This window comes from Tripterygium wilfordii, chromosome 3 (assembly GCF_013401445.1).
Source record: "Tripterygium wilfordii isolate XIE 37 chromosome 3, ASM1340144v1, whole genome shotgun sequence".
In the NCBI taxonomy this organism is placed as follows: Eukaryota; Viridiplantae; Streptophyta; class Magnoliopsida; order Celastrales; family Celastraceae; genus Tripterygium; species Tripterygium wilfordii.
In genome coordinates this window covers 11,747,234-11,772,049 of record NC_052234.1, presented here as the reverse complement: position 1 = coordinate 11,772,049, position 24,816 = coordinate 11,747,234, and the positions used below count along the sequence as shown (strand labels likewise).

Genomic DNA, 24,816 nt, shown 5'->3' with positions numbered 1-24,816 from the left:
CTGAAGAGGTAGAACGGTGTCGTTTCTATCATTATGGCGCAAATAATGTTCATCTATTAAAGTGGTGTAAACGTTGTGGGCGACTGGGCTCTACAGTGTACAATTAACTTCAACAGCCATGGCTTTTAAAAATTTGTGACGTTGGAAAAGAAAGATGTGGAAGATAACACGAGCAGAGTGTTTTTGTTCAAGTTCGAGCTATAATAAGCTTATTCGCTTTCTACTCTGTAGAGATCAGACTCTTCATCTTTCAAGCCTCCCCAGGTCGCCTAAACTCTTCCAATCCAAGAACACCCAATCGTCTACCTTGACAAACCAACCAGAAACCACTACTAACATAGCCGCACTCTTCAAGGAGATCACTGAGATCTTAGGATCCGACGAGATTATCCCAGATAAAGTCTCTACAGGGATCTCGACATCTAAAGATCACGACTTGAGAGCTGGGTTGAAAGAAGAAGAATTGGCCACTTGCACACAAAATGTTTGTGAAAACGCCGAGGCTAATATCATGCGAGAAAAAGAGAACTCGTCTGTTTTGGAAGATACCCAGATGGGGAATACGGGTGAAATTGATGTTAGTCCTATGGTTCATGAGATTACTGCCATTGTTCGAGCAGGAAACAGTGTGGTTTCGATGGCAGAGCGGTTAGACAAAGCAGGATTTCAACTTGATCCAGAGATTGTTGACAAAGTCTTGAAGAGGTGCTTCAAAGATCCACATTTGGCTTTTAGATTTTTTGATTGGGTGAAAATGAGAGATGGGTTTTCTCATACGACTAAGACTTATAATACTATGTTGTACATAGCTGGGGAAGCGAAAGAATTTGAGCTGGTGGAGAAATTGATGGTAGAGATGGAGAAGAGCTCTTGTGAGAAGGATATTAAGACATATACCATTCTTATGTCACAATACGGGAAAGCAAAATTGATAAGCAAAGCCCTAATGGTATTTGAGAAGATGAGGAAACTTGGGTGTGAACCTGATGCTGAAGCTTACAGAACAATGATACGATCACTTTGTACTGCTGGAGAAGCGGAAATTGCATTTGAATTTTACAAGGAGATGGTCCACAGGGACATGGGTCTAGATATAGGTTCATATCGACTGCTACTCAATTCTTTGGTGCGGTTGGGAGATACTGCTGCTGTTCACTCAGTTGCAGGTTCAATGAAATGCGTCTCTCAGATTCCAGAGCACATCATTTTTGGTTGTATGTTGAAGAGTTTTTGTACCTTTGGGAAAATTAGAGAGGCTCTAGAGTTGATTCGAGAGCTCAAAAATAAGGAGATACCATTCGACGTTGTATATTTTGAGACATTGGTGAAAGGGCTGTGTAGGGCTGATAGGATTGCAGATGCTCTGGAAATTGCTGACATTATGAAGAGAAGGCAGTTAATTGATGGGAAGATTTATGGGATGATCATCAATGGGTACCTGAGGAAAAATGATATCTATCAAGCACTTAAACTTTTTGAAAGCATGAAAGAATCTGGGTACACGCCCAGCGGTTCTACATATACAGAGCTCATGCAACAACTTTTCACATTGAATGAGTATCAGAAAGGCTGTGAGCTATATGATGAGATGCTAGAAAGAGGTATCAAACTAGATAGTTTAGCAATCACGGCTATGGTTGCAGGTCACATTCGCCAGAATCAAGTAACTGAAGCATGGAAGGTGTTCAAGAGTATGGAGGATAGGGGCATTAAGCCCACTGGGAAATCCTACTTGATATTCATTCAGGAGCTGTATAAACTTTCAAGGATAGATGAGATTATCAAGGTTTTGGACGAAATGAAGGCTGCCAAGATGGTCATTCAAGATCAAGTATCCCGTGGCGTTATGGCTTATTTGGAGAAAAGGGGGGACAAGGATAATGCTGAAAAGGTAAAAAAGATGTGGATGATGCGCAAACTTCATTTTCAAGAGGAGGAGAAATCTGCTATCGCATTTGGGGTGGAGGAGACCCATATGGTGGTGAGACATGACCAATCAGAATCAGCAGAAGCAGATTGTCATCCAGTGGATCAATTTCCAAAGAGAGATAATCAGCAGGACTTGCTTGAGATTTGTAAGATATTATCATCCTCAATTGATTGGTCCTTTATTCAAGAAGCTTTGGAGAAACACCCCATTGCATATACTCCAGAACTTGTCGTAGAGATCTTAAAGAGTTGCAGCATGCATGGCAATGCTGTATTACGTTTTTTTTCATGGGTAGGAACACAAGCTGGTTATAGGCACACTGCAGAGACGTATAACATGGCTATCAAAATCTCAGGGCGAGGGAAGGATTTCAAGCATATGAGGGGTTTATTTTTTGAAATGAGAAGAAAAGGTTGTTCAATAACACCGGACACATGGACAATTATGATTATGCAATATGGTCGAATAGGACTTACTGAGATTGCTTTGAGGATTTTTAATGAGATGAAGGCTGATGGCTGTAATCCAAATGGTAGTACCTACAAGTCTCTGCTCATATCTCTTTGTGGGAGAAAGGGAAGGAAGGTAGATGAAGCCATTAAAATATTCCAGGAGATGATTCGTGCTGAGTGTGTACCCGACAAAGAATTGCTTGAAACTTATCTTGATTGCTTGTGTTTCTCTGATAAGCTCTTGGAAGCCAAAAGATCTGTAGAGTCTATCTGCAAGATTGGTTTCACAGTCCCCCTTAGTCATTCCATGCTCATCCGGGCTCTTTGTCGGGCAGGAAGACTGGAAGAAGCGTTAGCATTGTTAGATGAAGTTGGAACTGGGGCTGAGAGATTTACATTAGATCAGTACGTCTTTGCAAGCCTTGTGCATGGACTATTAAGCAAGGGGCGGTTAAAGGAGGCATTGGAGAAGGTGGACTCCATGAAGCAGATGGGCATTTATCCAACTGTTCATGTTTATACATCCTTGATGGATCATTTCTTCAAAGAGAAGCAGATAGAAGACGCTCTGGAGATGTTCAAGAAGATGCAACAAGAAGGTTGTGTACCGACGATTGTCACTTACTGTGCGATGATACGTGGGCTGGTGAACGCGGGGCAGGTTGCTGATGCTTGGGATATCTTCAATCGCGTGAAAGTTAAGGGACCTCAGCCTGGTTTTAAGACTTACTCCATATTCATTACTTGTCTCTGTAGGGCCGGAAGATCTGAAGATGCCCTGCAGCTCCTATCTGAAATGCAGAACAATGGTATAGTTCCCAGTACGGTTAATTTTCGGGCAGTTTTTTATGGCCTAAACAGAGAAGGCAAGCAAAATATAGCTCAAACTGTACTGAAACAAAAATCAGCCCTAAAATATAAACGCAAATACTTAACATGATTATTACTCATTCTTTTCTAGACATACGATATTTTCTATGGTTTAGTCAATCCTTGTCTATGGTTTAGTACTTCAGCCACAAGCGGGTGTGTAGTTTTTGTCATGGTAAATGTTATGAAGTTGGAAATCTGACAAATTTCATAAACAATGGCTAGAAAAATAAATATCATGGGCAACATTATTTATAATATGCTAAAAGAATCATTCCAAGGTTACATCGTTATTTCAGTCAGAGACTCTTGACTCGGATCTTACAACTAGCTACGTGTGGCTTCATCCACCAATTATTCAAAAATCAAACTCCGACACAGTAGTTCATTTTCTATGTGGAAAGTGCAACACTTTCGCTAGAAGAGCAATACATAGTACAAAGTAAAAATCATTAGGGTACCGCAACTTGGAACCCTTTTATTTATACCAACTGATGATGGATAATTGAGACTAGACCACAAATCATTAATCCCGAGCTTCAGCAAGCACCCATGACTCTGTGGTAGGGTTCAGTATCCATGATAAATGGGTAATCTCAACCCAGGTTGCTTCAGTTATATCTGGACAACAAAAGGGCAAAAGAAGAGAAAATTAGCCTGAGTTATTGAAACAGCAACCAGCCTATTGCCAACAGAACAAAATATGGAAACTATATTAGTGTATGATCCATGTTGGATACCGTGATAGCACTTGTTTGTCGGTTGTCATTTGGGGGAAATAGTTTTGCCAGCCGTCTAATAGGCACAAAATTCCGCCAAAACTAGTTTTGTCGCATCCGACATAAAGAAACAATGAAATACCAACAGAGCAAAGAGATTCCAAACTGTCCTTGGATCTAGTACTTACATTATCAGCTGCAGGATGACATCGCAGACTACAATTGCAAAATTGGGCATTAGAACGCCGAGAGCCTGAAAAGGGCAAAATAGTTGTTTTGTTAGATTCTTGTGAACATGCACAATCATATCTTCCACACAATTACTTCAACCTAAAATGAAAAATAAAAATAAAAAATAATCTACAACTCAATTGCCTAGAATAAAATTGGATGGAATACCTGCACTAGAGCCTCTTTACAATTTCTTTATTTACACGATCATAATAAGTCATTCTCCGGATACACTCTACGGCTTCTTCAAATTTCTGACACCTAAATGCATTCGCGAAGGAGCCGGACCAATACTTCAATTTCTCTTGCATCTGATAAACAAGTAGGATAAAAGGAAATGCCAAAATAGAAGGCTACGTCAGAGCAGAATTATGCATTCAGCGATGCTACAAACAAGGCGATTTTGCCAAGCTCATGGCGTTTGCACGCAGAAGATATTCATTGATATTGTAGGATGATTCTGACTAGCTGATTCATTCTTCCAGAAGCCATTGTTTTCATATTACTAGAAGTCTGAAAACATGTGCAAGTTTATTCAAAATAAACTAGGGAGCACACAATCCACTATTTAGTTTGGACCAAACTTCAGGCATATGAGCCATAAAAAAATGGTGCCTGATTTGAATGGCAAAGGCCAGTTCCTTGAGCCATTTCATCATCGCTATTCCTCACTGAACCACTCTGTTCTGGTTTCTGAAAATATTTCAAAGGATAGAATTTTTACGCACCTGAGACTGAATCTTTTTCAGTTCCTGCAAGTCTGCTGCCTCCTCAACAGCTTCTCTAATTTCCATGATCTGCAATTCAAATAAAGATGTGAAAACTTAAATCCCATCAGCACCACCATCTTTAACCTTAGAAGATCATCAAAATGACGAAAGTACAATAGATGTATAAATTACTTCGGTAAGCAACTCCGGTTCAGAAACTGTTTCCTCTTCATCAACATCCACTCCTTCAAGCTTCAGCTATTAAATAATGGAAAACTTAAGCTTCACGATTGCAAAAGGAAAAACTACTACTCACAGATACATGAGAAAACAAGAAAAATAAAGGCATGCTAATCAAGATAAATTTTCCAAGAAATTATCATTAGGTTTAGGGCATAAAAATCCATTTACTCATTAAAGATTAACTTACGATGTATATTGCCTTCAGCAACCGGTTGCTAAGTGTGCGGTATGCATCAATCACACGAGCAGACTGTTCAGCAGCAAATTCTCTCTCTTTCTAACAGGAACAAACCAACACGAAGAAACAAACAGATAATATTTTCCTCATTTCCCTTCCATTTTCTGAAGTTTATAACGTGGATTATGGAATTAGACAAACCTCAGATTTTGAATGAACTAAATCAGGATGCAGTTTTTTCTGCCAGTTTTTGTACTTGCTCTCCAGATTTTCACCCTCAACGTCGTACTTTTTCTCCCTGCAAGATTAAAAAAAACAATGCAATCTCAACTTGTAATCTCCCAGCCTTAGAATAAACGAGTTCAATTCAGTAAATTTTCATGGAGCATGCATACGTTTGATAATTCATTAAAAACAAGGGCAAATACTGAATCAATAATAGTTTCGCAACAGAACATAATTTATTTTGCAGATACGAAGACTCACAGTCCAAAAATCTGGAAGTAATTGATAGAGTGATCAACGGGCTGGATGGTCCGGCAAGACTCACAAACTAGAAAAGGAAGCGTCTCGGGCAACGCATTACACTGCCAGCATTTCACGCCGAATCCGCCTGAATGTTGAGAGCAGAAACTTTTCCCAAAAATTGAGGAAGAAACCTCGAGACCGTTGCCTATGTTGTCGAACAAAACCCTAGCACTGAAATTCGGTTGGTGAAAAGAGGTAGAGACAGTTCGCGAGGAGGCACAATGAAATTGTAAACGAGAACTGGAAGGGAGGATTCTGCGGTGGAGAATCGTGTACAAGGAAGTCCATAGCTTCTTCGTTTGAGACATTTTTCACTCCCCTCGTACTTGCTTTGACGTCCAGACTCTGAACCCTGGAGATGTCGCCAAACACCCTCCCCAACGGCCACCACCAAAGGAGGAGTCATTATTTACTGGGCTGAATCTGGCCCGGTCTTTTTCTGTGCCTTTTGACCAACGAGCCCAAGTATAGCATGCGAGGTCAGGCCCAATTCCACGCGAAATTAAAAGTCTAAAATGGGCAACAGCCAGAAGCTTTATGGGCCATGAGGCTTTTTACTTGGGCCAACCATTGACTCTTCCCTTATTGACCGAACCCGACCCGTGAATCGGTGTTGCCCTTGCGCTCGTCTTCTCGGGACTGGGGAGTCAGGGGCTCAGTCTCTGTTCATCGAGTTCTCTGGTCGCTGGAGTGTTGGCCTTCGAGAGCTCTCTCTCTCTCATCGTGTGAATCAACTGTAGATTGGACCCTAAACTGTAAGCAGTACGCACTTTGCTCGGGGTACGATATTGTGCTCTTCCATAGTTTTACCCCAAAGTTCTGGTTTTCCATGATTAGATGTTGTACTCATGATTCAGGTTGAATTCTATAGGAAATCAGTATGTCCTGTTCGATATCTAATGCTTCCCCTCTTATTGTCAATTTCTTGAGAATGACTTCGTGTATATTACAACTCAATTGTGTCCTAATATGCTTGTCATTTTGAATATTGTCGTCGTAATATTGCCATTTTTTATCAACTTTTTGTGAACTATTGGTATACGCTTGTACAGGGGAGCATGTGGCCAGTTAGAGGGTTGCTGGGGTGCAACCTATTGGTCAGATGCTTAATTCCTGGAAATAGCCTCTCCACATATTATATAGGTTAGGTTAATGTCTGCACCCACCACAGGAGTTTTGTGCATACCTTTACGATTGGTATACGCTTCTGTGTTTCTCTAATGTGGTGATAATTTCTCTTTGTATCCATCTCAGTTGGAAATATATTCGTTGATAGCTTTCAAAAGTCATGGTGGGTTGGCAAAGAAATTTACAGACCATAATTCGTCAGTTTGGGAGAAGAACGACACATAATTACACTTCAACAGCTAATTTTTCCTCCTCTTGGTTCGAATCCTCTCTTGCACCTGGTTAGTGTATCTAAAACTTCTGTTATGAAAAGCTATATATAATATATATTTATGTAACATTTAATATGATACAACCAGTGATTTGTATGTCAAGAATCACACTGTAGAAATGAAGCTTGTTTTTTCTGTCACATTTGTCCTCGGCAATCAACTGATGGTTTGGTCTTTGAAATACTCTTAGTTGTCATCTTACATGAAGGGCAAGGTCATTTCTATAACTTTGCCCAATATTTACTTGAGTTTTTTGGGCTGAACAACCTCAATTTTTGTAGGAGAATTTTCTTACTTACAGAGACTTTGGAAATTACCTGCCGCAAATGTCTCAAGACCTTTCTTTCGCTATTTGCAGGAATCGGTAACAAAACTGTGCCTTGCCGTATTCTTTTCCCGCAAAGCTTTCATGAAGTTAGAAATATTCCATTTTTATTCCTCATATGTCCTTCATTATGGTTAAATTGTAGCTGATTGATAATATAGCCAATATAATTCAAGTAGGTAGCAACTGCAGTATTTCTAACATGAGTTGAAACATATTAAATCACTACTACGTCTCTTAATTGACGTACACATGGCCAGAATCCATAATTCAAACTATATTTACAACACTTTTGTTTGTATGCCAAATAGTGCGATCTGAGAAAAGGAATGTAACTCTGGATTTAAGTGATGCTGGTGGTTTGATGATGAATGCTGGTGGAGTTTACTCTGTAGGGCAGGTTTATTGCTTTCATGTACTAGAGAAAAATTTTGGTTTGTGTTACTTTATATGCACCCTTGTCTTGGACAGTTGGATGTCTCATAATGCCATATCTGATTATAATATTCCTATGCTCACTCATGCTTGTGCTTGAGATACTAGCCAACCGTATATGTTTATTTTTTGTCATGATACTGGTATTTGCACCTGAGGGCAGCACAATTTAAAGATCTCTGATATGAGTACTTTTCCTTTCATTCAAATGGACTAATCCAAGTTACATGAGTTCATTGAAACTGTGCCTTCAAGGCAGATTTTTGTATCACAAACCTTTTTGTTTCTCCTATCACAGTCTGATTGTTATTCATGGCTACAGGGTATATCCAGTTCGAGGAAGTTGCTAGTAGGAGCCTCAGAAGAAAAGCCCATTTCGTCTCCATTAACTCCTACCTTGGCATTGAGCAGTGGCAAATCAGAATGCCAGAAGTCAGCCTCTAAACCTGCGAAAGTTCAAGCAGTGTTAAAGGACATAAAACAGGTATAGAATTATATTTGCAAGGAAACTAGACTATTATTCTTGGTAATTACTTGTGCCATCTTTTTCACTTATTGTTTCTTATGCTAAGTTGAGCAATGCAATTTTGTTCCAATTATTAGAACACGAGGGGAGTTGATGGATAGAATTTTCCTTGTATTTCCAGTATTCTGAATGCAATTTCTTTTTTTCACTCACTTTGTCGAATAGCACTTTCTAAGCACCTAGATTATTTTGCCCGTTCATATATGGTTTAATTGATTTTGATTCAATGCTTTTTGCACACCTTTGTTTGAATAGCTCACTTTATTGTTTCAGAGCCCTAAGAAGGTCAACTTGGTTGCTGCCTTAATTCGTGGCATGCGTGTTGAAGACGCCTTGTTGCAGTTGCAAGTGACAGTGAAGCGAGCTTCAAAAACTGTCTACCAGGTTATACTGTTACTCTAATTTTGTTAGGGTCATGGAATATTATTAGAGGATTATGAGGATTGACTAATAGATCAAACTAAGGTTTGGGGGCCTGGGGATTACTTTCTCTGTTCTCTTCTGCAAGATGTATTGTGAGCGGATTATCTATCATCAGATTGATGTTTAGCATTTTGGTTACTGCTACCAGTCTGCCATTATAGCATTCCCTAAGCATGTGTTCATGTTTAATTTGCATTTAAAAGCAGTTGATCTTGTTCCTACAGCATCTAGGTTTTTGTTTTGCAAGTAAAACAACCGAATTTGATTATATAATCTAATTTAAGCCCGTGCCTGGCAGGCTGTTCACTCTGCCCGGGCAAATGCAACCCACAACCATGGATTGGAAGCTGACCGTCTTCTTGTTGGTAAATGCGTCAATGCAATTCATCTCAAGCTTTGCTTTCATCAGTGAACTCTACTTAATTCCGCACTTCTATTTTTTTCTGCAGCGGAAGCATTTGTTGGGAAGGGATATTTTAAGAAGAGAATATCCTATCACGCCAAAGGGAAATGTGGAATTAAAGTGAGACCGGAGTGCCGACTGACGGTGGTAGTAAGGGAGACCACCCCTGAAGAGGAAGCCGAGATCGCCAGGCTAAAAGTCAGCAACTTCAAAAAGCTCACCAAGAGGGAAAACCGGCTCGTACCCCATAAGCTCATTGAAACCACTCCTATCTGGAACCGCAAAAGCAGAACTGCCCATCGTGAGACAAGTAATATGGCTGCATGAGTTGCCTGCTCTACAATGTTCTCCATAAGTTTTCAACTTTCCATTCGGGTTTGATTAAATCAATTGTACTTTTGTCTTGCGGGCCAAAAGAACTCGAATGGCTATGACTACCAGTGTTTTTTTAGTATTGAACGGAGTTCCCTTTGAGATATATTTAAGTTCGGTTTTTTTGACTCTGCATAAAGAAATTTTGTGAGCTGTGTTGGGCCATGTTTTGCTAGATTGGGCCCATTTTACTTTAGTTGGGCCAAATATGGGCCCATATTTGAGCTGAGCTCTTTTTGAGATATATTTTTAGTTTGTTCTGTTTAAAATCAGTCGGGCCCAAACTCAAACTTAATTCCAATATATTTAATAGGGCCCAAGCCCATCTTACTTTAGTTGGGCGCAAAATTTGAGCGGAGCTCAACTGAAACCCACAATCGGGAAGAGATCAAAATCGAAAGTCCTCTTTATACCTTCTCGGTCGGGCTTGGCGTACGTCTTCGCAAGGCGTGACAAGATCTTCCGCTCATCTTCGTCAATCTCTGGAAGCGTCAATCTTCTGCTACACCATCTCTTTGTGACAAGATCTTCCGCTGCTCTTCGTCAATCTCTGGAAGCTTCTCTCTTGGTTTAGTGCCCCAAGAGATCTCGTGTCTTCTCCTTGACGATTGATGGTCTTGTGATGTGAACTGAATCTATTTGTTTGTTCTACTCTGTTTTGGTCCATCTAATGTGACTTGAATTTTTTGGTGCGTTTTGTGATTTTTTATTTGTGGGATTCAAGAAGGTTGGATCATATGTGATAGCACATGAGATGAAGATTGAAAGTGGAGAAGCTAGATGGGTGATAGATACCATTGTTGGGAAAGAGGATGGACTGGGAGTTGAGAATCTAACTGGAAGTGGGGCCATTGCTGGTGCATATTCTAGAGCATACAAGGAAACTTCACCTTCACATATGTGACTTTTGCTCCGTTTCGTGTTTGGGGTGCATTTTTAAATTGTATAAGATTTTGTGTATTTTTGATGTGCTTATAAAAATTTTAAAATTTTTTGTTACCATTAATAAGGGATGTCTTGTAGGGGTGGAAGTTCGGTTTAACGGTTCGGTTTGGAATCGGAAACCACGAAACCGAATATTTTCGGTTTGCTGTTTTTATAAACCGGATCAGACCGTTTAATATGTACAAACCGTTTTAAACCGAACTGAAAATTTCGGTTTGGTTTTCGGTTTTCCGGTTTAAACCGGATAATTATTTGTATATATGAATTTCTTATCTCTGAACCTGTAAACCTACATTATGTATCTGTTCTGATTGGGCCAAAGAAGAAAATTGGGTCAAAAGACTAAGGAAATTGGGCCGAAAGACTAATTTATATATATTGTTTTATTTATATAAAATTATAAAAATATTATTAAACATAAATTACTATTCGGTTTTCGGTTTGAAACCGAATTATAATTGTTGAGACAGGACCGTAAACCGAAAACCGAATAACATGCATTTTCTAACCCGAAACCGGACCGTAAACCGAAAAACCGGACCAAATGATTTTTTCCGGTTTGGATTACGGTTTGGTTTGGTTTTTTACACCCCTATTGTCTTGGGATGTGACTGAGCCTCTCCTTAGAGCTTTTGTGTTTTGTGAGATGTTCAAAGTTTTCCTTTTGCGCTGTTCAAAATCAGTCGGGCCCACCGCCCAAGCCCGAACTCAAAATTAAAGCCCGTCTTTTGAAGTTTTTATTTTGTGCTGTTTAAAATCAGTTGGGCCCACTAACCAAGCCCAAGCCCAAACTCAAAGCCCGTGTTCGTAACCGGTTCGGACCTCCTTTGCAGCATGTCCAAAACCAAGTCAATTTAGCAGTAAATAAAAAAAAAATCCAACAATTTGTTCACGGCATTTTCTCCTTTCACATAATTCATCAAGTTTCAAAAGAGATTTATTCTGACTAGAAAATAAGCAAGTCAAAAACTCAAATGCTATTTGTATGTAAATCCTAAAGAAAGTTGGGAAGGGGTGGGACAAAAACATATCCCATGTAAAAATTTCTTGTTTCTGAATTTTTAAGTAGCAAATGAAGATTGTAACTTACCCAAAAAATGAAGATGTATATCAAAGGCACAGCCATACCCTTTAGGCCTTTACAAAAAGTTTGATGGGTGTTTTGATATACGTCTCCCTAAGAAGCATACATAAGATATGAGATGAGTTTACCAGACCTGTAGTACATCCCTCTACAATGATACATCATCTTCTTTCTCCGTTCTCTATATTTCTCTTATATCCGCTTCCAAACTGTAAGTCAGAGACCAGATAATTCATAGAAAACATAGAGAACAACAGTCATGGCCTCACCCAAATTCGAGACCAATAAATTGACTATGATTATGTACTTTTAGATTACTCATCTGTCACTCTCCTGTAGAAAAGGATATAAGCAGCAGATGTCTTAATCCTGTCTTGGCTAATAGGAATCACTCTGTCATCATCGAACTCATACCAAGTACAGTGCCCAAGCTGTGCATAAGAACAAAAGGTAAGAATTCAACAGTATCCATAATATCAATTATATGCTCGCAACAGAAGTTGCATAACCTTTTTTAGAGAAAGATAACAATGCCGTTGCCCAAAGCACAGAGCAAAACAAAAATTAACAAATTCCTTCAAACCACTACAATAGCAGCCAGAACTTAGATAATTGTCTAGTGGGGAAATAGTAAGGAAGATTATAAAGCACAGCACATTATTTACACAGATAAATGTCCACGAAACATGAAACTGTAACCATTCTACAATGAAAAGCTTCGTGCAACCAACAAAGATTTAACTACTTTCATACGATATTATGACATGATAATAGGGCAAGAGACTCCACATTAGAGAAATATCAGTACCTACAAACTGTCGATTATGTTAGAAAACAAGCCAAATGCTGGTGGAGTTAAATGCAATCCTACTGAAAAGGAAATTTCGGTTTGTAGGGAGGATTGTCTCCAGTGACACCAGAGGCTCACTGGCACCAACATTTAACTGTTTTAGCATGTAGAATGCTCCAATCTCCAAAGCCGTTTTGAACGGCTGACTAGCTAATATCACATACAATAGACAATACAAGTTCCAAAGATGAGGTACCTCAGAAAGATGGCCTTTCCGAAGGCATCCCCGTGAGGAAAAAACAAGAGTCTATTTCATATTTTGCAAACCAGAAAAGGAAAAAGTTAAAGATCAAAGGCACACACCTTAACAAAAGCAGTATAGTGACCACCCCCCATGCCTCCATAATGATTGCTTAATGCATACAACATGTAACGATGAGAATACTCGCTCTTCCTATAGGAAATGTAAGTTGATAGATCAAGATCATCAGTTGGAAAGTCGACATATGTTTCCAGCTTGTTCCTGAAAAACTGACTGTACGAGAACCTCTTTAAATGAATGACCAAAATCTCAGGTAGTCGCCAAAGATCTAATTTCTTACTGGCCTGCTGAGGCGTCTTACAGCTGGGACAGTTCCTAAAATTAGAAGCAATGGGAAACAATCAGGTGTCAGAAAGTCAACAAGAACTTGACCAAATTTTCAACCATAAGATGGAATTGATGAATAACTTGAATAGTGACTTATCTATGTAAACGCCTGTAAGCAAATCTATCTATTACATCTATATAAACGTCATATACCAATTCGCTGTTCTACTTTACTTATCAATGCAATGACTGCATATGAACAAATACAAATGCAGATTTACTTATTGGGCTGGAGAATAAACTAACCACATGTCTTCAGGTCCTAAAGGGTCTTCTTTCAAGAAGGCTTCAAGGCATTTGTATAGAGAAACAGAATCCATGGGTCTTCTTGTGAAAAGCTGGGGTTTGAAAACCTCTGGCAATGAGCTGAGAAGGGATATGTCATACTTCCCAATCATCTCCTCAGGCCAAAAAATATGCACATTCAACCTCTCCCTGAATTCCGAGACCAGTAGTGGGTCATTCATCCTTATCTCTTTAATACTCGTATCATCTTTGTCTTTTAAGAAGAAACGGAAATCAGTACTCAATTGTGGCTCATTATTATTATCCTCACTATCTGAACTACCATTGGTATCAGGTACTTTTGGGGTTATGACATCTTCCATGTCAGAAGTTGGCGTCATGACAACTTCCATTTCAGAAACTTCATTACCAGTATTTTCCATGTTATCACAATCACTTATTACGACATCAGAGGGCATCAAAAATGGATTTAGTAGTTTCATAAGTTGTCTACGAAGATTGAATCCATGAGAAAGGTCAGCTGATCGTGCTACCAGAGGAGTGCCAAACATACTCCAATTTGGCAATGAGCTCCCAAAAATACCTCTGCTCCAAAAATAAGTCAAATAAATACAGATACGTACGTAGCAGACCCCAAACTTTTGGGATAAAAGCTCAGAATGATGATGACATACGTATTTTAAAGACAGCTCTTCTAACAACCTTAAGTTATCAAAAGAAATAAGTGGAAACAATTATTAATAATCTGTTCAATCCAAGACCAAGGTCATAGTGAATTAGAAAATTTTAGTATTACAAGACAGCCATGTATCACCAATTAATTGTAACGAGAATCTTTGTAAGCTTACTTTTTCACCCGTTCATGCATAAAAACAACTAAGGGGTGTCCTTCACCGTCTCTGGGCAACCGATAAGCAACAAGCTTGTCATCATCTCGGATCAAGGCTAAAGAATCATTTGGCTCCTCCAGCAAACGAAAAATTTGATCTTTGTATATCTACATGTCACCCACCCCAACGTTAAAGCTCAAGACATAGTTATGCGCACGTGCACAAAAATTTTAAAATCAAAAGGCCATGAGTACTGCGAAACAAAATCTTACAAAAAGAAAAAACTAGTTCAAACGCATATTGCAGTCAAGTTGAGATTGCCAATATCACAATAAAAAATTCAAACTGTTAAACAAGTGCATCTAGGCAAAAATGGCGCTTGAAAAGCCAGGCCTTGCTCAAGTAAATGCCAACATATGAGCAACAAACTAAAGTTCCCCAAGTAATTACAGTTGTTGAAGCCCATGCTAAGACCAAGTTACAGATGCAATATCTTCACCATACAAGTGGAAACAAGTTCATTTTCAAAGAAAGAAAACGATAGAAACCAGTCAAAGTGAGCAATAAACCAATCTTTGATTAGGAAGATGCAGCAAAATACCTCAGCCACCAGCAGTGTCTCATCATCTCCTAAAGAACATGCAGTACTTAAGGCTTCAATAAGATCCTTTAACCTGCCATATTTTGGAACTGTTACTGTAACAGGAGATGGTAATGTATTCCCATCAGTGCTGAAGACTGTCAAAGTCATATTTCGAATTGTTGGTGAAGGCAGTGGCAGTGATAGATACATAAATGGATCGAATGTAACGGACACCTTCTTGCAAACTGGGCAAAGTAATCTCGACCGATACTGACCCTATATGTGGAAAAAGAGGAAGGTCACTTTGATTCGCTTATTTCAAGAAACACTTTTACACATACAATAGGAACTAACATCCATTTAGGTTTCTTTGTTGTTTTGATAAGAAAATTCATTTGAAATTATTACAGATTGGTTATACAGCAGAATTTCGGCTTCAGCTACTGGTGGAACTTAGAAGTGTTACTTCAGAACTAACACAGAGACAGATTTTCAGGGCAAAAAAGGACTTTTGTTTAAAAATACTAAAAAGGAGGGCACCTGTGGGTTTTCATTATTGAGAATTTTCCAAAAAATTCTTAAGAATGGTTAATAAAAGGAATAACAATAAAATTAATGCCGGAGCTGCAAACCGCTTCATTGGGAGAAGCTCATTTTTCCCAGCTTCTCTCAAAAGCACTAAAAGTGCTTCCCCAAAATGAGAAAGCTGTTTGAACTTTGGCAACCAAACACCGAACAGTTTTTGATACTCCAAGAAATTCTATTGAGGATGCTATTAGCAATCCCAAGTTCCAACAGAGCCCAAGTGTTAACAAGAGGAGTGCAATTCTGCTGGCAATACTGGTATTGAATTGTGTAAAATTATGGTGGATATCACTATAAATCAAAATGATTCATTCCTCATAGCACTGCAACCTTGGAAAGCAGAAGACCTACTTGGCATAAATCAACAATGACAGAGTCATTACGGGTCAAGTGATTCTGCCAATATTCTTCGGCTACTTCTTCATCTGGACGACCCTCTGCATCTTTAGCTTCTATGTATGGCTTGCACTTCACACGATTCAAATCCTCATGGAGACCATCGAGCAAAAATGCAAGGAATTCCTGCATATACACAACAAGACATTGCTTCTTCTGTGAGTCAGAAAATTAAATAGGTATCCTGCAGTTGTGAATTACTAATGAACTTCATGAAGTCAATTACTTCTTTTCTCTTTACTAGTTTACTTACATGTGAATCATGCTGGTTATAGCCACTGAACTGAGGAGAAAACTTAGCAAGTTTTAACTTGAACATTCTTGGTGCCACTGAGGGTTCTCCTGGAGCCCAGAGTCTCCTTAACAGATATCCAAATGCTAAAGCAAGTGCTCCCTGAGATGAGTAAACATTTTATGGAAAGAATGAGCAGCACCGAAAAAAAAATAACGCCTACAAAAGAATGACCTAATTTGAACACTTGACATAATACAATAATATGATTGCCTACCTTCATTCCCAACGGGTTTTCATAATTTATGTCATTTTGATAATTTCCTAGGAAATAATCCACCAGTTTTGGAGTGTGTGCCAAGCACTGGATCGCACTATTCATGAAACATGTATTCCCAATATTCTGTAAACCAGTCAATCCCAAGAAACCAGCTCCTCTATTGCCCAAACCAGATACAAAGGAGTTTGATAGAGTTAAATAAGACTTTACAGTGTCAGTTTCCCCATTCATCTTAACTGGGCCACTGTAGGAAGATCTCATTTTCTTATATTCAGCCAGTTCACCCTTCCTCTCATTGCCACCTTTAACAGAATCTGAGAACCCATAGAATTGCAATAGTAGTAGGACCTGCATATGCAACAAAACAAAGACTAGATAAACAGTCTTAAGAGCTAACCGGGATAAATGGAATATGTAAATGGAAGATTTAAAATAGAACATTCAAGTTTGCAAAAAGTTGCAGTACATGGATAACTAAGAAAATTTTCAATTGCATGCCAAGGTGCCCAGAAATCACTTGCAGGATTTCAGGACCAATCAATTTAGACAAGAAAATACCAGGTCTAACAAATCAGCAGACCCTAATTATGATTAGAAACTGATTTTTATATCTATACGCTAAGAACAATTGACTTCAGCAACGGCGTACAAGGCATGCTTCAACTTTACTCTCTACAGAGCACGCCTCCAGTTGGGCACCAAAGCACATAGCATGCAAGATGGTGTGATCATTTTGGTTCAGCACCTTCCTTGCGTGGGCATAATCAAGTAATCAAAAAGATGTTCCTCCATCCTCGTGCATTTCTTTTGCAGAAATACAGTCTTTAAAGATGGATTAAGCAAAGAGTTGACCATAAGTTTCGTAAGAAATATGGCCCAGAATCCAAAGGGTTTAGGTAAAGCAGGATTGAGACAAGATATACAATTTCAGTAACACCAGGAATATAGATGACATCTGGGTGAGGACCGAATTGTTAATTACATTTAAAGTGATTCACTTTCATATCGTAGATCAACTAGCAACCCTAAAATTGCTGATATACTATCCACTAAAATGGTGCCGCCCAAGGTTTCTTATCCACTGGACAACTGCCTTTCGGGAAAGGATTTTAGCCGTGGATAATGTGGGTAAGTTTGGGAATTCACTCTATGGATGCTCTAAATAAAGCCTTGTTGGGCAAGTCACAAGTGGTTGTGGAAGTTCTGCTCCAATAAATATCAGCTATGGAGGCAAGTTGTCGCCATAATGCCATCAAATATGGCATCTCTAATAGGGGATGGATCACTAATATGCCAAGAGGCTCTCATGGCACTGTGCTTTGGAAGAATATCATGAAGGGTTGGTCTGACTGGTTTGCTCTTACCTGTTTCGAAGCTGGAAAAGGGGATTCTATTAGCTTCTGGGAGAATAGGTGGATAGCTAACTCTTCCTTAAAATGGTTGTTCTCTGACATTTACACATTGGCAACCAACAAGGAAGCAACTCTCAGAGAGTAGATCATCTTATCTAATTCTGATTCTAGTCGGAATATCAATTTTATCAGGAACGTTGAAGACTAGAAGTGGAGATGATGCTAAAGTTCTGGGACTTGATTTACAACTTAGAGTTAATACCAGGGTGAATGATAAGATGTTTTGGCAGCTTACTAAAGACAAGTGCGTCAATGTCAGTTCTTATTACAAGCATCTTCTCTCATTACATATTCATTTTGGGAAATCTAGTTTAAGAAGCCAAAAGTTACCCCAAAAGTGGGTTTCTTTTGCTGGGAAGTGATTTGGGACTTTGGGGGCGAAATTCTTACCTTAGATAACTTACAGAAAAAGAGGTATCATATGATCAATCAGTGTATCTTCTGCAAGGCTACTTCCAATTGCATTGACCATCTTTTGTTGCATTTTTCCTAGTCTAGTACCATATGGAATATATTCTGTAATTATGTTGGCCTATTTTGGGCTCCTTAGAGCAGTGTTAAGGCTGAACTTGTGGCCTACACTGCAATGGACACGCCGCCATCTGACCATTTGTGGTCTAATTGCCTGTTTTGCTCCAGGAGGTGCATTGGATAAAATAGAAAAGGAATGACTTGGCTACTAGTTCTTTGTGTTTGACCCAGGATATCGTGAACAAGAGAAAAAAGGTTTTTTGAGGATCTTGAGAAGACGTGGAACTTTTTGAGAAGAGTATTATTCCATTTTCTTTGGTGGATTCTCACATATTAACTAAGGGTTTTCTCTGTTGCCATGCCAAATAATGCAGACGACTGTGCAGTCAAGGAAAAAAATTATTCATAAAATTAGTTAAATATGAAGACACCTTTGAATACACACACACACGTATGTGAGTATAAAGCACTATGAGAGAGTATAAATAAGAATAGAAAAGGTAAAATGAGAATAAAAATAAGAAATGGCAATCGTATAATTTAACCATTCACCTCTTCACCTGACTGTTCTGGAGAATGGCTAGGGAAGTTAACTCTTTCGTTCACAAAAAAATGGGTTGTCTGCCTCGAGAAGTCCCAAATATGCAACTGCAAAATAGATCAATTGAATATGCAGCTTGTCAGGCTTAACACAAACAGAAGCATCATTCATTAGTCATTACTAATTGAGAATTTGACCCATAATTTAACCATTGATAAACTCACCAGTCCAGACTTGGAGCTAAAAATGTTGCAGGCTTTCCTGTAATGTTCAATCATATTGTCCTAAAAAATGCAGTGACTTGTCAAATTCAAGGTGCAGACTGACCCCAAAATGAGACTGGTGTTGAAGTTAAGGCTTGCAAATAATAGAAATTTCAATTACATTCGCCTATCCTATTACATTGTACGTGAGTACGTCACCCTCTCAACCAAAAGTACAATCACCATTCTATATTAAATCCACATAACCATGTATTATGATTCGCATAGATATTCTAACTTATGCAGAGACTCAAAATTGCACGCCAGATGATTAAGAAGACATTACACATAAAACCCTCAATCCCTCAATAAAGATGGTAGAAAGAGAAAAGGCCCAACAAACATAAAAGTGCAAAGGGATTTTTTTTTTATTAAGAAGCGTTTCCACTTTTCGCAGCAGAAGCAGGGAAAGTTAATGTACTTCCATTTTCAGCTTCATCTACATGTTCTACCACCTCTAACGTGTCAGAGGTGCTAGAACAATACTGACCAAGAATATCAATCTCATTGTCTTTTCTTATTGGTACAGGGAGGATAAGTACTCTATTTTCTCATTCCTTATATTATAATGAATGTAAAAAAAACTGAAAAAACACTAAGATTTCAACATATACCTAAGTTTAGTTTCCTCTCACCGGACATATAACCATATGTCCCTAATGAACATATATAAGCAGTGTTAGGCTTTTGAAAGTGATATTTCTAAAAGAGGTATATGTAACACATTGAATTCAGAACTAATGCAACCCGAACTAATATCAAAAGTAACTAGTAAGACATGAAGCAAGTCAAAAAGAAGAAGACAAAAACTACAAGGAAAAGGACAGTAAACCTTCAACTTGATCTTTACTAGCAACGAATTTGTTGCCCTTGAAAGAGAAATCCTGATTTGTATGGGAAAAACATCCTGTGAATGATCCTCAGAAATCTCAAAATCCCTTACCGCTGCTGTAGAATCATTATGCCTATAGGAAGAGTGCAACAAATCAATGCCTAATAAACTACAAAGCCATCAGCTCCTAAAGAAATCATCCAAGAAAATCACCGTGTTACACAAATAAACATAATACTGAGGGGGTAGGGACTAGGGATGGAGGGAGAGGGGACCAAAGCAAGGAGAAAACGATTTACAAACCCAGAAAGAGAACCTGAAAAGAAGTTACTTCTGTAATCTTATCCAACTTTTCCATCCTTCCAGACAAACCAAAGTAATCATTGGAATTCATTTAGATGGTAACTAGTGTAAATCCAGGGGCGGGGTATTTGGACGATATTATAGTAAGGTACACTCTGCACTTTTCTGCTCCTGTCTAAACTCCAATAACCACCTGTTTTTAATACCCCAAATCAATTCTAATAGAGACTCCTCTTCATCAAAAGATTCCTTCTAAATGATCAAACAAATGGCTAAGGAGACTATGGTAACAACTCATTTACAATTCTTGACTCCTAGAATGATCAAGCCACTACTCAAGATCTATACAATATTTATTTTTGAGGACATGGAACCTCTCCAAGGTTGGGCCTCATTGGACCCACCTTACAGCTTAAAACAAGGAACTAGCAACAACTTTTAAGCCACTAGTATCAGTATAATTCAAGTTATATCAGTGGAGATTCGACCCAATATCTCTGAGTTTACGGCTGATCTCATAGTCTCCTTCCCTTACCATCGAGTTACCCTTGTTCATGTGAAATTAGTACCGCATAATGATCATAAAATGAAAAAGAATTCAAGAAGGTGGTTTACATCTTCCACATATCCTGGCATTAGAAGAGTCAATTGATAAGATTTTTCCCCTTCTGATATTGAAGATTATTTCTCGAAATGCTTACCAGAAGGAGTTTTCTTCTCTTTCATTTTTCTTTTGAGTCTGTGGGTACAATAATAAAAACAATTTTGGTGGGTGGTCTAGGCTCATTTTTATTTGGAATTTTTCATTCCCAATTCCACCAAAACCTATTTAGAACCCTATAATAAAACTTATCTTTCAAAGCACCTCCCATTGAGATCCTTTATTAGATACAACCCTCCATCTTCATTTTTGGAATTTATTGTTGAATGGGATCAAATAAACTACTGAATACTCTAATTCCCAATTAATAGCCAATCTTGTAGACAAGAACTTCAATTAGACATGCCATTATAGCTTCTTTACTCCATTCCAGCTCAAAGAACCATGGAAATAAACAACATAAGTATAACTGTACAAACAAGTGTAACATGCTCCCTCACCATTTAAGTGCCCGCAACCACATTGCTTCAGGGATGAACACACACTCCAGACCAGTGCACACTTCGTCACCACCATCAGGCCTTCCAGAATCTCCTTCCTTCTTCAAACTCAGTACAATTTCATCATCAGCATCATCATTTGATGACGCAATAAATAATATGCCTCCCATATGATCAGCATTACTTTGTGTCTCCCTCCACCAACTGAAATGCAACAAAAACAAACCAACACTGCATTAATAACCCTAAATTGCACTGTTCTATTTCAAATCAACCATACATTATCCATTCAACATAGAACAAAGAAAGAATGAGAACCAATGAAAGAGGTACCCTCCTCTGTCACAATGAAATTTGAAAATATGGAAACTGAACTTCATTTATTGCAATCAATAAAAGAAGCCAAAAAATCGCTTAATCTAACTGTGTATTGCAGTATCGAGCCTTAATAAGAATTCATCATTAAACTGCACTTTCATTATTAATTCGCAAACCATATTCATCTCCCAATGAAAATAATCAACTAAATCAGAATTCGTATTCACGGCTCGACTAGACAAATCAAAATCCGGATTAGCATCCTTTTTATTTCCGCATCCCATTTATTTCTCCTTAAACAAACAGGACCAAACCAAAGAGACTCGCAAAGGAGGAGCAATAAATCACGCACCTGTAAGGAACGAAGTAGAGCTTCTCGTTGTCGTAATCTTCATCATCTTCAAGGCGGTTATGCTTGAGGGGCTGAGAGGTAGAAGCCTGATTGGAATCAAAGTCGAGGAAGGAGTCCTCCTCGGAGAAGAATAAATCTTCCATTGATATGAGGGGCAGCAGCGCTAGGGTTTTGTCCAGAAGGAGACGTGCAACCGTCGTGCAGTGTCGGAGAGTGGAGACAGAGAGGTTTGCGAGCAAATTCGTTGATTTGGCGATGACTGATACGCCGAGCTTCTCCAATACTCTGGTCATAGAGAGACAGAGACATTGGAGAGAGAGTGAAAGGGACCGTCCATTTAAATAAAAATATAAAATTAAATTAAATTAATTTATCATATAGCCGTAATGATTGGTGCCATACGACTTCCACTAGAAGTTCTTGCTCAATTTGGTCCGGATCACGGAATTTATTCAATTCGAATTAAAATAAATTTGGACATATATTGGTCTCATACGATTTTCAGTAGAATTCCTCATTCAATTCGGTTCTGATGACGGAATGTGTCGTATTTTGATTAAATTAAGTTTGGATATATGTTATGTGTTCAAAATTCAAGTTCAAATATAAAAGAAAATTGTCCTGTTTAAAATTGGATGTAGATCTAAACACAAAGATCTTGTCCGATCTATTCGTTCAAATCCTAATTCAGATTAGATTTTTTTTTCAATTTATTTGTCCAAATTTAATCAATACAAATTTATCAATTAAGTATGTTAAAAATCTAATTCAAATTAAGATCCGAAATGTAAATATTTAATAAACAACTGTTGTTTTTTTTATCCGAAACCGATTTTTTTGCCATCTATAATGCCGAGTGCCTGTTTTGGTTTGTTTGTGCCTTTGTGGCGTGAGATTTACATGCGAGTTGGGAAGAGGGTGATCGTTTATCTTCCACTCTAAGTGAACGGTGATAAAAAGACACGAAAGTACTTCAAGAATGTGGTGGCCCAATTCAGATTCTGGGCTTGAGGCCCCTCGTTTAGTGAGAGTCCTTGCTCGTTTTGGTTGGCTGGTGGTATAAGACACGAAAGGGAGAAACTGGCCCATCTAATAAAGTGGTGGCCCAATTCAGATCCTGACTTAGATTATGGGCTTCTTACTCCGTACCTGTTGCCCAAGAGGCCCATACTTAGATTTTTAATAGTTTTGGGCCTTTTGGCCTTTCGAAAATGACTTATATCCTTAATATTTTTGTCTATAACTGGCCATAACAATATTACATTATCTAATTACATTGAATTTTGTTATTACGTTGTCTAATTAATTTTGATTTCGTTATTACATTGACTTTCGTTATTACGTTGTCTAATTACATGTTATGATTGACTATAACTGAATTTGTTAGGGATACGTAGCGCTACCGACTAAGGATTAACTATTAAGTATCAAAGTACTATATTAATATATGATGATAAAGAGTTATAATTTTTTAATAAGTATTATAATATTTTGTCAAAAAAAAAAAACAGTTTGACTGATTCCTATGTTTGTGGTTGGCCCTTGGGACTTCCTCGACATGTAAACCTGGCTAATAGAATCCAAGAAAATTATACTGGCTGGTGATGCCACTTTAGAAAAGTTCACATTCACTTAGAGACAAAAATAAATAAATAAATAAATAAACATCATTTTCAATGAATACCTTGTCTGTCTGTCCTGACCAACATCAACCATAATTTTGCTTGCATATTGTAAGAAGCATTCTTCTTAAGAATGTACTACCATGAAACCCCATTGGTGGAGGAGTGATGTTAATCACAACTCAATATGACGTCATCATTTTCATAATTAATATATGAATTATTTTGTTACAAATTTTACTAAAGAGAATTGTTTGCTTCACTTTCAATCCAAGGTGCTGGATCGAGCCAATTCAAATCATCATAAAGCATCATTCTTTTGTTGAATTCTTAAATCTCAATTAACTTGTAAATTTGGCTACAATATGAATCAAATCATTCCATATAAGTATTTGAATAGCAGGAATTATCATTGAACTTGTACCAAATTAAAGTCAAATCTCACATCATTTCGGTATGCTAGTACATTAGAGTGAGTTTCCCTCCTCCCTTGTAAGCTGGCTTGTAAGGGAGACAATGATACCCACTTTAATTACATGGTCTAGGAGTTTTCTACCTTTTTCACGTGTTGGGCCTGACATAACCCAGTCCACGAGTGCGGGAAGCATTGTTTGGGTACTAACACTTGTGACGTATTTCTACTTAGTCTTCTAGTCAACGTGGGATTTTAAATTTCTAATTGAATTTGAAAAATACACTTAATTGGGTAATATATATATATATATATGTGTGTGTACTATTTTGTATTTAATGTTAAATACACACAACACTAACTTTAGTCAAACTCAATCTTAAGATATCCATGTTATTCAAACAATCTTATGATTTGGGTTGTTGAAAACCAATTGAGCATTTGCCTTGGCCACAACACAAAGATCACTTTTCAAATGCAAGGCTAGAATATGTTTCAACTTGCGCCACCCAAACCAATATCATGTGGTGTATTTCTTCAAACTTGAACAATTCAAGTAGCCATGTTGTAAAAGCCACACATATTGTCCCCCCCAATGAAAAAAAATAATAAGTTAATGATGATGATGATCCCTACCCACTCTTTAAAGCAAAAATAAAATAAAATTGAATAACACACACGCCGTCCGAACGAACTTCACATGTGGTGCTGGTGCTCATGCAATTGCAAAGTCAAAATTAGTAACCACATCAAACAAATTGTCATTGCTTCCTATATAAGCCATAAATTGTCTCACCCTATATAATATGGTTGACTCTTTTTTT

At 38.1% G+C, this 24,816-nt stretch overlaps 4 protein-coding genes across 9 annotated transcripts; 2 read left to right on the top strand and 2 right to left on the bottom strand.

Annotated features, from left to right (window-relative positions):
* The first annotated feature begins 98 nt into the window (after positions 1 to 98).
* Positions 99 to 3,346, top strand: LOC119995214 (putative pentatricopeptide repeat-containing protein At5g06400, mitochondrial). The gene has a single exon (XM_038841645.1). It carries the CDS (start codon positions 155 to 157, stop codon positions 3,320 to 3,322), a length of 3,168 nt encoding a protein of 1,055 aa, XP_038697573.1. The 5' UTR covers positions 99 to 154; the 3' UTR covers positions 3,323 to 3,346.
* Positions 3,347 to 3,482: 136 nt separating this feature from the next.
* On the bottom strand, positions 3,483 to 6,241 carry LOC119995215 (iron-sulfur cluster co-chaperone protein HscB homolog). The gene is made up of 8 exons (XM_038841646.1): positions 5,820 to 6,241; positions 5,535 to 5,631; positions 5,343 to 5,432; positions 5,105 to 5,170; positions 4,931 to 4,999; positions 4,371 to 4,513; positions 4,160 to 4,224; positions 3,483 to 3,873 (listed from the first exon to the last, which is right to left on the bottom strand). Exons 1-6 carry the CDS (start codon positions 6,167 to 6,169, stop codon positions 4,376 to 4,378), a joined length of 810 nt encoding a protein of 269 aa, XP_038697574.1. The 5' UTR covers positions 6,170 to 6,241; the 3' UTR covers positions 3,483 to 3,873; positions 4,160 to 4,224; positions 4,371 to 4,375.
* A 218-nt stretch (positions 6,242 to 6,459) lies between these two features.
* LOC119988086 (39S ribosomal protein L22, mitochondrial-like) lies at positions 6,460 to 9,876 on the top strand. 4 transcript variants are annotated; one of them, XM_038833001.1, is made up of 7 exons: positions 6,460 to 6,616; positions 7,116 to 7,270; positions 7,543 to 7,625; positions 8,344 to 8,505; positions 8,821 to 8,931; positions 9,269 to 9,335; positions 9,420 to 9,876. In XM_038833001.1, the coding sequence occupies exons 2-7, from the start codon at positions 7,150 to 7,152 to the stop codon at positions 9,698 to 9,700; spliced, it is 825 nt and encodes a 274-aa protein (XP_038688929.1). In that variant the 5' UTR covers positions 6,460 to 6,616; positions 7,116 to 7,149; the 3' UTR covers positions 9,701 to 9,876. The 4 variants fall into 4 exon arrangements, with proteins under 4 accessions (XP_038688929.1, XP_038688945.1, XP_038688954.1 ...); XM_038833017.1 differs by having other exon boundaries at positions 6,471 to 6,616; positions 7,138 to 7,270; XM_038833026.1 differs by having other exon boundaries at positions 6,475 to 6,641; positions 7,138 to 7,270.
* A 1,818-nt stretch (positions 9,877 to 11,694) lies between these two features.
* Positions 11,695 to 22,278, bottom strand: LOC119993898 (ubiquitin carboxyl-terminal hydrolase 8-like). Of its 3 annotated transcripts, XM_038841185.1 has the most exons (13): positions 21,959 to 22,278; positions 21,289 to 21,492; positions 19,885 to 20,017; positions 19,014 to 19,073; positions 18,801 to 18,896; positions 16,363 to 16,713; positions 16,107 to 16,247; positions 15,809 to 15,979; positions 14,891 to 15,148; positions 14,308 to 14,456; positions 13,460 to 14,044; positions 12,928 to 13,201; positions 11,695 to 12,205 (listed from the first exon to the last, which is right to left on the bottom strand). In XM_038841185.1, exons 1-13 carry the CDS (start codon positions 22,249 to 22,251, stop codon positions 12,089 to 12,091), a joined length of 2,832 nt encoding a protein of 943 aa, XP_038697113.1. In that variant the 5' UTR covers positions 22,252 to 22,278; the 3' UTR covers positions 11,695 to 12,088. The 3 variants fall into 3 exon arrangements, with proteins under 3 accessions (XP_038697113.1, XP_038697115.1, XP_038697114.1); XM_038841187.1 differs by lacking the exon at positions 13,460 to 14,044; XM_038841186.1 differs by lacking the exon at positions 19,014 to 19,073.
* Between the last annotated feature and the right edge of the window lie 2,538 nt (positions 22,279 to 24,816).